Consider the following 13,936-nt stretch of genomic DNA (forward strand, 5'->3'; position numbering starts at 1 on the left):
GTGCTCGGAGTTTGTTTGTTGATGCAGCTGCATGATTTGCAGCTGCATGATTTGCAGCTGCTAGACAGCTTGAGTATATGTGGAGATTGCCTGTAGGGGAATCCACACATGTTTTCAAGCTGTCTAGTAGCCACAAATCATGCAGCTGAGTCGACATAAACTAAATCTCCGAGCACACCAAAATACTTGGAGATAACCTCAGCATGCTCGGGAAATCTCGAGTAACGAGCATACTCGCTCATCACTAATTACAGTGTATCAGTTACCATTATAGGTCTTTTTGACCTTTTCTGCACATACATGGTTATAGAGTTCCACAGATGACTACAGTAATCCTTTAAAACACTCATATTACTTTCTTTTGTAAAATGGATGAAAAAATATAAAATCCCTATAGCAGACTCTAGTGCGTGTTTACTTACGCAAACTCTTACTTGAGTTATGGTTCTTAATAATTTTGTTACAACAGGTATTCTTCTCTGTTGCTGGGGCTGTATCTCTTTTCCTTTTTATATATGGTACAATTGTGTATTTTATAATCAACTGGGTTTTTTTTTCTTCAGATTTCTCCAATTATATTAAACACCGTGATGACCATTTTGGCTGCCCTGAAACCAAAGCCCAAAGACACTGAAGAGAAGAGGCAATTGGTTGAACACAGGAACATATGGGACACCAGAACCACAAACAGCTGCAATAGCTGGTTCCTAGGGGTGGATTCTGCCGATGAGGCGACAGAATGTTTTCAGATCCCCAAGTGCGCCCAGAAGGAAGAGAACTTCGAGTTAAAAGTTAAAACCGTGCAAGTCACACTAGAGTGTGGTCTAGGACACCGCACAGTGCCAATGCTGTTAGTGGAGTCTACATTTACAGGAGCTGTGAAAAATTGGACATCTTTCATGAATGTGACTGCTGACACTACACTTGAGGTACTCTCATGAGAATTAAAATTTCAGAAGAGAAAGCAGATATACTTATTCTATTATTGCTGTTCTTAAAGAATTGCTATATGGTTTGTTAGTCAGAGCTGAAATGCTGAATTTCAACATTTGCTAGAGAGAATTTCAGCTGTGCTTCCGAGTAGTCAGTTTGGGTTCCTGATTTTTCATGGACTCAGAATCTTGTGGCGTGCTTGACTCACTTTTTCTAAAGCATTGTGACCAAGCACATTAATACTACAGTCTAGAATTGAACAAAAAGATTTGCACTGTTCTGGTCTAAATTTCTATTTTCTGTCTTATGACACAGCTTTTTGTTTCAAATATTTAAAGAAATTCCATGGACAAATCTGAAAACTAAGATTAGACTTGCCTGGAGTAGAGTTGAGCAGACTTTTCTGGTCCAATGCCCAACCTACTTCACTGTGGTAGTTATCAGTTTTGCAGCCAACATCCTCAGTCTGGGTATTTTGGGTGCCTAGTTACTTATGGTTTGTGCTTACTATGGTATGTGACATCACTTAAGGCTTAGTCACTAGGGCTCATGCAACTTGATGACATGCATCATGATGTGACATCTTAGTCTCACGTGACCTGGTGAGCTTCAGAGGCGCAAAAGTGAAGACCGCCAAAAAGATGCCGGCCCAGAACAGCCTGCTCATTTCTGCTCCAGTCCAATCAAATTTTTACATTTGTCCAAGGAATTTCTCTAAATATTTTGAAACTGAAAGCAGTGTCTTAGAAATTTCAATATATTGCTCAATTTCATGAGATAATATAAAAGCTGCTTCTGTATTTATCGGGTAACTGTTCGGTATGTGTACATGAGGAATAACACACTTTGTGCCTTTTTTTTTAACTTTTATTTTTCACCAGTTTTCTTCTCTCCAGGCACTATCTCTTCAAGTGGTTTGACGAAAGTGTACAGTCACTTTGCAACTTCATACTACCGATTTATAACAGTGTGTAGGTGAAACGCTGTCACGATTGGATACTTGTGGTAACTTGATGTATCCAGCGATCTCAATAGAAATGAAATGAGAGAAGCTACATGAGTCTATTCGTCATAGAAGTATACCAGTCACATACAAGCGGTTCCGTGACCGTTCGCTTGCACCAGGAATACTGTGGAATTGTGAGAGTGTGTGCCCCGTACTCTGTCACGATTCAGTGGTCTGCAGTTACATAGTGACTTCATACTTTGTGCCAAGCCAAGGCAACCCCATTAATTTGCAGTTGACAGTGAGACAGTGAGAGGAGACCCTCTCCTAGACAGTACAGAATACAGAGAATGATTCCTGCTTTTCATTTTTTTAGTACACTGAAAGAAGCAGAGGAGAGGACAATATACAGCAGTAGTGAGATGTTACGATGTGAATCAAGCTGTGCTGTGAAAAAGATTTGTTAGGCTCACCACGATCCTTCTGTGCCTTCCTTTGCCTGGTTTCTCTCTCTGTGCTCTGCTCTCTTCTCCCTCTCCTCTCCATAGAGTGCACTGGGCTGTGTTGCGTGATACCACGATGAATTGACAGTCTATCTTGTCTGAGCAAGAGTGGATGAGTTGAGTTGCTTTTTCAGCGTGGATGACAAGTTCAGGAAGCAGGCTGGAAATGAAAAAATATCTTATAACTGGGGAAGGAAGCTGCTTTCTCTCATAAGCTATTTTACAAAGTTTCTTATATTTACCTATACTATTGAATGATGCAACTTTTGTTAAACGTACAGTTTCTAAAAAAAAAGTACTATTTAATTTTTCCATTCTTCCATTTGTAAAGGTCCATTATTATAATGAAATTTTTACTGTCTGGGAACCTCTTATTGAGCGTGTGGATAATGGAAAACGCCGATGGAATCTAAAGCTTGAGGTAGGATACTATAGATTTTCTGGTGTTTTCCTTTACGTCTACTTGATGTTTTCCACTTATGGTGGTTATGTATTCTGTTCCTCTATGGTAAGATGAAGAACAACCCAGTTCAGGAAAAAGGTCTTCTTCCTGGTGATGACTTTATAGTGGTCCCAGAGCCTCAGTCTGCCATTAACATTACTTCTAAGGACACCATGAACATTACCGTCTCCAAATGTACACTGGGAGTCTTCAGCAATCTGTCAAAGGTATTTAATGTGGTTATCAAATATCTTTAAGTGTGATAAATGAATTTCCATGTTTCTCAAATAACTTTTTTTTTTCCCCTGAGGCTTTTTCTGAAGGTACTGCTTCTGCTTTTGACTATTCTTTAAAGGACCGGGCCCCTTTAATAGTCAAAAATGCACTTGGTGTCCCTATTATACTTCAGCATGGTACGAATCTCCGACTGTTTGGATCTTCAGCTAATGAGCGCATACATAATGTCAATGAAGGGCAGTTTTTGGAGCTTGAATTTTCATCCATAGAGCCTCTTAACCGTGGAAGATTATCAGCACTGCATCGTCAGGAAAGCGGCTTTTTTACACTTGACATAGGTAGTGTTTTCTACCACGTCTGGGGTGGGACAATATTGTTTCAATAATCTTTCATTTTATCTAATGCTTTTTTGTTTTTGTACAGTTCCGCATGGATACACCGGGGTATCTAATATCCCAGTTACTAAACCAACAAGACGCCTTTATAATGTGCGCAGTCCCTTGCAAGAGAATTATGTCTCCATTGTTGTACAGATAGATGCCAGTGAGGGGAACAAAGTTCTTTTTGTTAGATCTCCACTTCAGGTTGGTAACAGGCCTTCTTAGCAAGTATTTTGCTGATTTCAATTTTGTATTTTCCTATTCTATTATATGTCGGGGATGACGGCAGGTGGAATCACACAGATTCTACCGCTGCCACCAATTTGTCAGGGGACCCAACTTCACATCCTCCAATCCTCAGGACAGTTGACTCTAATCCTCAAGACCCAATTGACCTAGTCGATGGATGGGGCCGCAGCTGTTTTCCTTACTAGGCTGGTTACTGTGGCATTCCATGACATGGGATATATATATATATATATATATATATATATATATATATATATATATATATATATATATATATATATATATATATATATATATATACACAGTCACTGCCATCTCCACAATAACAAAAGGAACTACTAGCTCCCACTACCAATCATTTATACAGGCCTATTGGACCCCCGTTACAGGTAGCGTATAGCTTAATGCGCAAAAGTATGCAGTGTTTATAAATAATATATAAATATGTTATAAAATGGGAACAAAACAATACGGTATATATAATTACATGATATAAAAGGGATAACCAAAGAAAAAGTACTAGACCTGTGTCACGAAAATGACTGAGCTTTGCGGAAGTAGGTACTCCTTCAGGAAATGGGCAGAACCACAGCAAGCTGTACTATCCAGGACGGACATGTACAAAAACCCAAACTCAGTTTTTTATTAGATCAAGGTTACATCCACATACCTCCCCTTGGTGAGCTCATATGGGGGGGCTTGTCATTGGATGTGCCAGATACAGTGCCTTGCGAAAGTATTCGGCTCCCTGGAACTTTTCAACCTTTTCCCACATATCATGCTTCAAACATAAAAATACCAAATGTAAATTTTTGGTGAAGAATCAACAACAAGTGGAACACAATTGTGAAGTTGAACGAAGTGTTTTTGTTATTTAAAATTTTTGGGAAATTCAAAAAGTGAAAAGTGGGGCGTGCAATATTATTCGGCCCCTTTACTTTCAGTGCAGCAAGCTCACTCCAGAAGCTCATTGTGGATCTCTGAATGATCCAATGTTGTCCTAAATGCCTAATGATGATAAATATAATCCACCTGTGTGTAATCAAGTCTCTGTATAAATGCACCTGCTCTGTGATAGTTTCAGGGTTCTGTTTGAAGCACAGAGAGCATCATGAAGACCAAGGAACACAACAGGCAGGTCAGTGATACTGTTGTGGAGAAGTTTAGATACAAAATGATTTCCAAAACATTAAACATACCAAGGAGCACCGTGCAAGCGATCATATTGAAATGGAAGTGTGATGCCCCAGGGTCCTGGTTGTCACAGCGGCCTTGCTTTCCTCACGGGGAGAGTGATGTCACGCTTGGAAGCGATTGAAGATTCCTGTTAACAGGTAATTGGCACATACAACACCGTTCTGACTCCAGGCCAGAAGGGAGAGTTCTACACCCGACTTCAGGGGAGCTGCTCTCTTTGGTCGGGAGGAGAAGTTAGTTGCTAGGCAGTTAGGAAGATGTAGACAGTTGGTGCCAGACAGCAGACTGGAGCAGTCTGATGCAGAAGGACGGGTGAGGGGCTGTACCGCCTGAAGTGCTGCAGCTCCTAGATAGAAAAATACAGAAGGAAGAACAGCTTTTAGCGAACGTTCCGGAGAGCGAAGCACAGGAGAGTTGACAACAAGGGAGAATAGATGCGACTGGGCTAGGTCCCTGATAGAGCGCAGATACATGTAACCTGAAGACCCAGGTTGTGTCATACTCTAGGAGGCACAGCAGAAACTGGTAGGACAGCTAGACTACATGTAACCTGTCCTCCCAACAACCAGGAGACACGGTGAAACATAGAGCCCGGGTTAAGATGGAGATCCTGTAAAAAAAAAGGCTCGAGCCACCTGTCATATGGGTTTGTGTTCTACTTCAACAAAGGACAGAGAAAACTCGAGAGGACCTTGCTACAAAGCCATAGGCAGTAAAGGACTATAACAAAACAACGCTAGAAGGAAGGCTCTTAACTCCACCTGGTAAAGCTGGACTCTGAACTCGCTTCCATGCCAGTCAGACCCTGCCTGTACCTGTGATCTTGTGCCCTGGACTGTGGCTGCCTGCTACCATCAGTAAACCAGGTAAAAAGACTGCACAACTGTGTCCTTCGTTCTTTACTGCACCACTCACCATCTTCCATCTATTCACCGGGAGCCCTGAGGACCCTACTTCACGTGTGGAAAGTTATACCATCTGGCTGCCATAACATCACCCCAGAGGACCCCTTTAAGCAGCGTCGGTCACCTCTGACCGAATACCACAGATGGTGTCACAAACTTTATTTCAAAACCCCTTTAAAGACCTTCCCTTTAACATGGGCGCCGATGGCCACGGACCAGGTCGCCGCCGTGACACGTCCCTTTAAGTATCTAACCCGGTACAGAGTACCCCACAGCCCGGACAGGCGACTCAGGAGTATCATACCACTGCAAATCTACCAAGACCTGGCCGTCCCTCTAAACTTTCATCTCAAACAAGGAGAAGACTGATCAGAGAGGCAGCCAAGAGGCCCATGATCACTCTGAATGAACTGCAGAGATCTACAGCTGAGGTGGGACAGTCTGTCCATAGGACAAAAATCAGTCGTACACTGCACAAATCTGGCCTTTATGGAAGAGTGGCAAGAAGATAGCCATTTCTCAAGGATATCCATAAAAAGAGTTGTTTAAAGTTTGCAACAAGCCACCTGGGAGACACACCAAACATGTGGAAGAAGGTGCTCTGGCCAGATGAAACCAAAATTGAACTTTTTGGCAACAATGCCAAACGATATGTTTGGCGTAAAGGCAACACAGCTTATCACCCTGAACACACCATCCCCACTGTCAAACATGGGGGTGGCAGCATCATGGTTTGGGCCTGCTTTTCTTCAGCAGGGACAGGGAAGATGGTTAAAGTTGATGGGAAGATGGATGTAACCAAATACAGGATCATTCTTGAAGAATACCTGTTGGAGTCTGCAAAAGACCTGAGACTGGGATGGAGATTTGTCTTCCAACAAGACAATGATCCCAAACATAAAGCAAAATCTACAATGGAATGGTTCACAAATTAACGTATCCAGGTGTTAGAATGGCCAAGACAAAGTCCACACCTCAATCCAATCGAGAATCTGTGGAAAGAGCTAAAAACTGCTGTTCACAAGCGATCTCCATCAAACCTCACTGACCTCGAGCTGTTTGCCAAGGAAGAATGGGCAAGAATTTCAGTCTCTCGATGTACAAAACTGATAGAGACATACCCCAAGCGACTTGCAGCTGTAATCACAGCAAAAGGTGGTGCAACAAAGAATTAAGTTAAAGGGGCCGAATAATATTTCACGCCCCACTTTTCAGTTTTTGAATTTCCACAAAAATTTAAAATAACCAATAATTTTCATTCAACTTCACAATTGTGTTCCACTTCACCAAAAATTTACATTGGGTATCTTTGTTTGAAGCATGATATGTGGGAAAAGGTTGAAAAGTTCCAGGGAGCCGAATACTTTTGCAAGGCACTGTATATTAGAAGTTTATGACATCCACAACTTTCAGGATATCTTTTGCCTCTGGTGGTCCCAGGCTGGAGATAGTGTTGTTGTGATTCCTATCACGATTTTACCTTTCTATAGAGATGGAACATGGAATGGATAGCATCTTCCATCTGGCTTGATATTTAGTTGGAGATGTTCGGCAGGCCTTATGGTGATGTGAGTGAATGCATTTATCCCATCGCTACACCGCTGGAAATATAGCTCGCATAAATATCTGATCGATGAAAACCCCAATATTCGACACTGACCACTGGCTTCAGAGAGTGTTAGGTAATTCCTTTGAACAGAGAAAGCCCTTTTTCTTCTTCTCCTCTGAATATACAAATCCTAGACTTGTTAGCTGATTCTCATCAGATCCCTTGTTGTAATTAACTGTTTAAAGCAGAGGATTGAAGTGTCACGTCTTTCTTGCTTCACCAGTTGAAATTAATCTCATATGCTCAATGTGAGGGAGGTATGTCCCATCTCCGGAGATGTACTTATGGATTTTGCAGTTTGTTTTCTACGACATTTCAGAATAAAGTTGTTTTTTTTAATAATTTCTAGCTTACATTGACTACCTTCTATGATCAAATTGTTTTTGTTTCGATCTGTCATCTATGGGGAAGAGATCTTTCCTGTTTACAGGTTTATAATTCTATACCTCTCAACATTTTGATCCAGAACGGCTAAATACTGCTTTCCCCAGGAAAACCCCAAAATGCCATATGAATCACTTTGTTTCGAAATGAACCATGCCAGGTCGAAGCTCATTTGGAGCACATTTCTATCATAATTGGCGTCACTTTTGTGGCATAAATTCTGATGAATTTTCTGGCTGCGTTTAGCAAAGCTTTGTAATAAGCTGCCCGCAGCCAGCTAAATAAAAAGTTTTCAGAGGCTATGCAATGACAAAATAATAATTATTTGATGCACACCACCATGATGAAAACTCTACTTACCCCATTATAGTTCATGGAGTACATTGCGCGACTAGTGTTCAGCTTGTAAAGTGTCCGCCAGTGTCAATAATTTCCTTATTCTGCTCCTATTAATAGACTAATGTGAATAGAGTCTTAAACCCAAGTTAATAAATCAATAAAATACCCATATATTTTCTGAAATTAGGTACCTTGCACATTGTGGAGGAAACATATTTACACTATTGAGTGCCTTTATGCAGTTTAGCAGCAAAACAATATTTTGTAACACTGCATTAGGCCATGTTCACACAATGCGTTTTTTACTGCCGAACCGCCGCGATTTTGCCGCTGCGGGTCCGCAGCTGTTTTCCATGCAGGGTACAGTACAATGTACCCTATGGAAAACAGGAACCGCTGTGCCCACATTGCGGAAATGCACTAAAAAAGCCGCGCTGAATAGCTGCGGTAAAAAAGAAGGACCATGTCACTTCTTTTTGCGGAACTGCAGCGGTTCTGCACCCATTGACCTCCATTGTGAGGGTCAAACCCGCAGTAAAACCCGCAGACGAAAAAAATATCTGCGGGTTTTCTGCGGATTGTGGTGCAGAACCGCTGCAGCAGGAAGTGCGTGGGCGGAGTGTGGCTGTCCCCCCGTGCCCCAATCCCACCCCCCCATGCTCCGATGCCACCCCCCGTGCTCCGACGCCCCCCCCCCCGTGCCCTCATCTCCCCCCCTTATACTTACCGGGCCTCCCGGTGTCCGTCCGTCCGTCTTCTCCCCGGGCGCCGCCATCTTCCAAAATGGCGGGCGCATGCGCAGTGCGCCCGCCGAATCTGCCGGCCGGCAGATTCGTTCCAGGCACATTTTGATCACTGTGATAACCTCACAGTGATCAAAATTAAAAAAAAGTAAATGACCCCCCCCTTTATCACCCCCATAGGTAGTAACAATAATAAAATAAAGAATTTTTTTTTTCCCCCCACTACAGTTAGAACTAGGGTTAGGGGTAGGGTTAGGGTATTTTCAGCCATTTTAACCCTAAAAAAACTTCCTAGAAAACACACAGACTCTGCAGAGAAAACTGCATAAAAAACCGCACTAAAAACGCATCAAAAAACGCATCCAAAAACGCACCAAAAACGCACCTGCGTTTTCTGCCAAGAGCTGCGGTTTTTAGTGCAGAAACAACAGCAGGGAAATCAGGAACGTGTGAACATGGCCTTAAAATTACTCTTTGTGGCTGAAAGTGTGATGCAAGCAGAGCCTGAAATGCACATTACTTCCTAAAAAAAAAAACAATTGACATTTGAACAGTTTATACTGTAGATTCTTCATATGGATTATTTTCAACTGCAACCCAAGTTACCCTGCAATTGTATGTTTGACTGCCTATTTAGGTTTTATCCTTTCTGTTGTTAATTTAAGAGCTCTATGTATTAATCTAAGGCCATGTTCACACAGTGCGTTTATTACCGCGGAACCGCGGCGGTTTTGCCGCTGCGGTTCCGCAGCTGTTTTCCATGCAGGGTACAGTACACTGTACCCTATGGAAAATAGGACACACTGTGCACATGGTCCGGAAAATGTAAAAAAAAAGACGCGCTGAATAGCTCCCGGAAAAAAGAAGGAGCATGTCAATTCTTTTTCCGGAGCCGCAGCGGTTCTGCACCCATAGACCTCCATTGTGAGGTCCAAACCGCAGTAAAACCCGCAGATCAAAAATATATCTGCGGGTTTTACTGCGGTTTGATGTGCAGAACCGCTGCAGCAGGAAGTGCGGGGAGCGGGCGGAAGTGCGTGGGCGGAGTGTGGCTGCCCCCCCCGTGCTCCGATCCCGCCCCCCCGTGCTCCGATGCCCCGCCCCAGTGCTCCGATGCCCCCCCCCCAGTGCTCTGATGCCCCCCCCGTGCCCTAATCTCCCCCCCTTATACTCACCCGGCGTCCCGGTGTCCGTCCGGCCGTCTTCTCCCTGGGCGCCGCCATCTTGCAAAATGGCGGGCGCATGCGCAGTGCGCCCGCCGAATCTGCCGGCCGGCAGATTCGTTCCAAAGTGCATTTTGATCACTGAGATATAACCTATCTCAGTGATCAAAATAAAAAAATAGTAAATGACACCCCCCCCCCCCTTTGTCACCCCCATAGGTAGGGACAATAAAAAAAATAAAGAATTTTTTTTTTTTTTTTTCACTAAGGTTAGAATAGGGGTAGGGGTAGGGTTAGGGGTAGGGTTAGGGGTAGGGTTAGGGGTAGGGTTAGGGGTAGGGTTAGGGTTAGGGTTAGGGGTAGGGTTAGGGGTAGGGTTAGGGTTAGGGGTAGGGTTAGGGGTAGGGGTAGGGTTAGGGGTAGGGTTAGGGTTAGGGTTAGGGTATTTTCAGCCATTTTAACCCTAAAAAAATTCCTAGAAAACACACAGACTCTGGCTAGAAAACTGCATCAAAAAAACGCATCAAAAAACGCATCAAAAACGGACCAAAAAAGGACCAAAAAAAGGACCTGCGTTTTCTGCCAAGAGCTGCAGTTTTTTAAAAAACAGTCAGGAAAAAAAAAGGATGGAAATCCTGAACGTGTGAACATACCCTAAAGGTTCTATCGTGCTGTTGTGCTAATATTATATAGTGAACTGTGTTCTTAGTGCCGATATGCAAATTCTCTTCAGAGAGGTTGAGGACTTGCATTCTAGTGACACTTCATGGTGGTAGCAATCCTACAACCCTTTAATGAACCATGCAATATGACTTAGGATAAAAGGCAAATCAGAATCTGTTTGCAAGCGCAGTGTTTCAGGCATTGCCCCTCGTCAGTGCAAAGTATGAGATGTTATTTGGCTGGTTGAGAGGCTAAGACTGGGATCTAAGGGGTAAGTTTTTTCTTTATGGAGAATGACATGCCAGATCTGGCACGCCAGTATGAGCAAACTTAAATGCCTTGTACGCTTCTCTGTCTGGAAATTGCATCGTGTCTGCAAATTGAGATTTTGATTTGGCATTTATCATAATCAGTCATATTGCAAGGCTCGTTAAAGCGATTTCCACTGCCTATTAGTGGCACTAGAGTTCAAGTCCTCTTTTTCTCTGATGAGACAATTTGCATATTTAATTTCCCAGAGAAGCATGTAAGGCGTTTGTCTCCTCATACTAGCGTGCCAGACCTGGCATGTCACCCTCCAGAAGGAGAAAACATACCCCTTCGATCTTAGTGACGATGTTTCACTATATACATTAATGTGGGGTATTACTAATATATATGATTTTTGCCTTTCATTGTTTTGTGATAAATTTATTGTTGGTAGTCCAAAGGCGTAAGTAAAGTTTATCTAAAGCTGTATCTATTTGATGCCATAATCCAAGCTATTTTCGAATATACCATATATACTCGAGTATAAGCTGACCCGAGTATAAGCCGAGACCCCTAATTTTGCCACATAAAACTGGGAAAACTTAATGACTCAAGTATAAGCTTAGGGTGGGAAATGCAGTAGCAACTGGTAAATTTCAAAAATAAGAATAGATACCAATAAAAGTAAAATTAATTGAGACATCAGTAGGTTAAGTGTTTTTAAATATCCATATTGAATCAGGAGCCCCATATAATGCTCCATACAGTTCATGATGGCCCACAGAAGATGCTCCATACAAAATACACCCCATATAATGCTCCATAAAGTTCATGATGGGTCCCATAATATGCTGCATATTAAAATATGCCCCACATAATGCAGCACAAAGGTTAATAATGGCCCCATAAGTTGCTCCATAGAATAATATGCCCCATATGCTGCTGCTTCGATTAAAAAAAAAGACATACTCACCGCTCGTCGCTGAGCACCAGGTGCAGGAGTCACTGCTGGCTCAGGCCCCCCGGCACTTCTGATATTCACCTATCCCCATTCCACCGCCACGCTTCTGTGTCTTCCGCTTCTCTGCAGTGACTGTTCAGGCAGAGGGCACACACTAACCACTTCATCGTGCCCTCTGCCTGAACGTCACAGCCAGAGGACACAGAAGACGCAGTCCGGCGGTGGAACGGGGACAGATGAATATCGCATGGCTCACCCTCCCCCATCATACTCACCCCCTCCTGGCGCAGTCTGCAAGTCCCTGCTTCTCCGGTGCACGCCGGCAGCTTGTTGCTGTGTTCAGCGGTCACATGGTACCACTCATTAAACTAATGAGACTGCGCTGGGAGGAGGTGAGTATGATGTGACAGCTGCCGCTCCCCCGCCGACACCCTTTGACAATGACTCAAGTATAAGCCGTGAGGGGCAATTTTAGCCTAAAAAATTGGGCTGAAAATCTCGGTTTATACTCGACTATATGCGGTACTTGCTTTAAATATTCCTTATCATTCCTTAACTACACTATTTTAACGGTTTAGTCTATATTTTCCCTTCACCCATGACAGCATGCCTGAGAGAAGGATTGGCCCACCAAGGACCACCACAATTACGCCAAAACATGCATACATCATATCTAACCCAGAATAGTATCAATAAATATTAGCTTGCCACACTGACAGACCTGTAAAAATGGCGACACTAACCACATTTTTTAATGACTTTTTCTGTCCAGTAAGTTTGGTATTGTCATAATTGTGCTGTCCTATGAAATCGTATTACCTGGTAATTTTTTCTATAAAATTAATGGCGTTAATTCAGAACGCAAAAAATAATTCCAAAATTGTATATTTCTTCTTCGCCTCATTGGGGGCACACAGGACCTTGGATGTATGCTGCTGCCACTTGGAGGCTGAGACTAAGTTAATGTAAAGAAAGTTAGCTCCTCCTCTGCAGTATACACCCTCCTGCTGGCTCCTAGAGAACCAGTTTGTGCTTAGTGTCCGTAGGAGGCACACGTGTCCAGTTTTGGACCAAAATCTGTTTATTTCCAAAATTTTACTCTGCTTGCATTTTTCCGTTTCCAGCACATTGTATGGTAAAATTAATAGTATATTTAAAAAAAAAAAAAAAATCCTCGTACACCTATGTCGATTGAAATATTAAAATTGTTATGGCTCTTGGAACAAAAGAAAAAAAAAACAAAAGTGCAAAAAATGGAGAATCGCCAGGCTGGGAAGAAGTGATAAGATAATAGCAGAAGGAAGAAGGCGGAAATCTTTCTACCCAGTACCTCTTTAGCTACCCTTGTAAATTCCAACTTCTCCTCTCCCTCTGCTTCTTTGCAGAGACATAAAGCATAAAAGTAATATGCGCATTACTTTAGTTACAGCACATTACAAGAAGTATTTATACAGAAGACTGATTTAACCCCTTAGCGACCGCCGATACGCCTTTTAACGGCGGCCGCTAAGGGTACATCAGAGGACAGAGAAAGGGGGTCCCAGATAGCCCCCCGATACTCACCTATCTCCCCCGGTGCTCCTCGTGGCTCCTGGTGGGCGCCGCCATCTTCAAAATGGCGGGCGCATGCGCAGTGCCACCCCCAGGAGAATCTTTGGGGTCTCGGCTGCCGGGGGTAGCCGAGACCCCAAAGAGCATGATCGGGGTCGGTTTTACCGACCCCTGTTTTGCGATCGCCGGTAATTAACTGTTTACCGGCGACCGCAAAAAAAAAAAAAAAAAGTCAGTGTAATTCTCTGTCCTCTGATGTGATCGCACATCAGAGGACAGAGAAATAGGGGGATTCGGGGACCCTGCCATACTCACCTGTGTCCCTGGGTCCTCCTGCTGCTCCTCCTGGCCGCCGGCAAAAGAAAATGGCGGGCGCATGTGCAGTGCGCCCGCCATCTGTCTCCATCTGCCGGCCGGCAGGAGAACAGCAGTTGGGGCTAAAATTAGGGTTTGGGCTAGGGTTAGGCCTAGGGTTAGGCCTA

At 43.3% G+C, this 13,936-nt stretch overlaps 1 protein-coding gene across 2 annotated transcripts in view; it reads left to right on the top strand.

Annotated features, from left to right (window-relative positions):
- VPS13C (vacuolar protein sorting 13 homolog C) overlaps positions 1 to 13,936 on the top strand; it is a 478,755-nt gene that overhangs the window by 345,240 nt on the left and 119,579 nt on the right. For both annotated transcript variants that reach the window (XM_069765602.1, XM_069765601.1), the window contains 5 exons: positions 564 to 929; positions 2,714 to 2,803; positions 2,896 to 3,051; positions 3,135 to 3,399; positions 3,485 to 3,645. In XM_069765602.1, coding sequence (XP_069621703.1) covers positions 564 to 929; positions 2,714 to 2,803; positions 2,896 to 3,051; positions 3,135 to 3,399; positions 3,485 to 3,645 — 1,038 coding nt within the window. The remainder of the gene's footprint in view (positions 1 to 563; positions 930 to 2,713; positions 2,804 to 2,895; positions 3,052 to 3,134; positions 3,400 to 3,484; positions 3,646 to 13,936) is intronic.

Source organism: Ranitomeya imitator, chromosome 4 (assembly GCF_032444005.1).
Source record: "Ranitomeya imitator isolate aRanImi1 chromosome 4, aRanImi1.pri, whole genome shotgun sequence".
In the NCBI taxonomy this organism is placed as follows: Eukaryota; Metazoa; Chordata; class Amphibia; order Anura; family Dendrobatidae; genus Ranitomeya; species Ranitomeya imitator.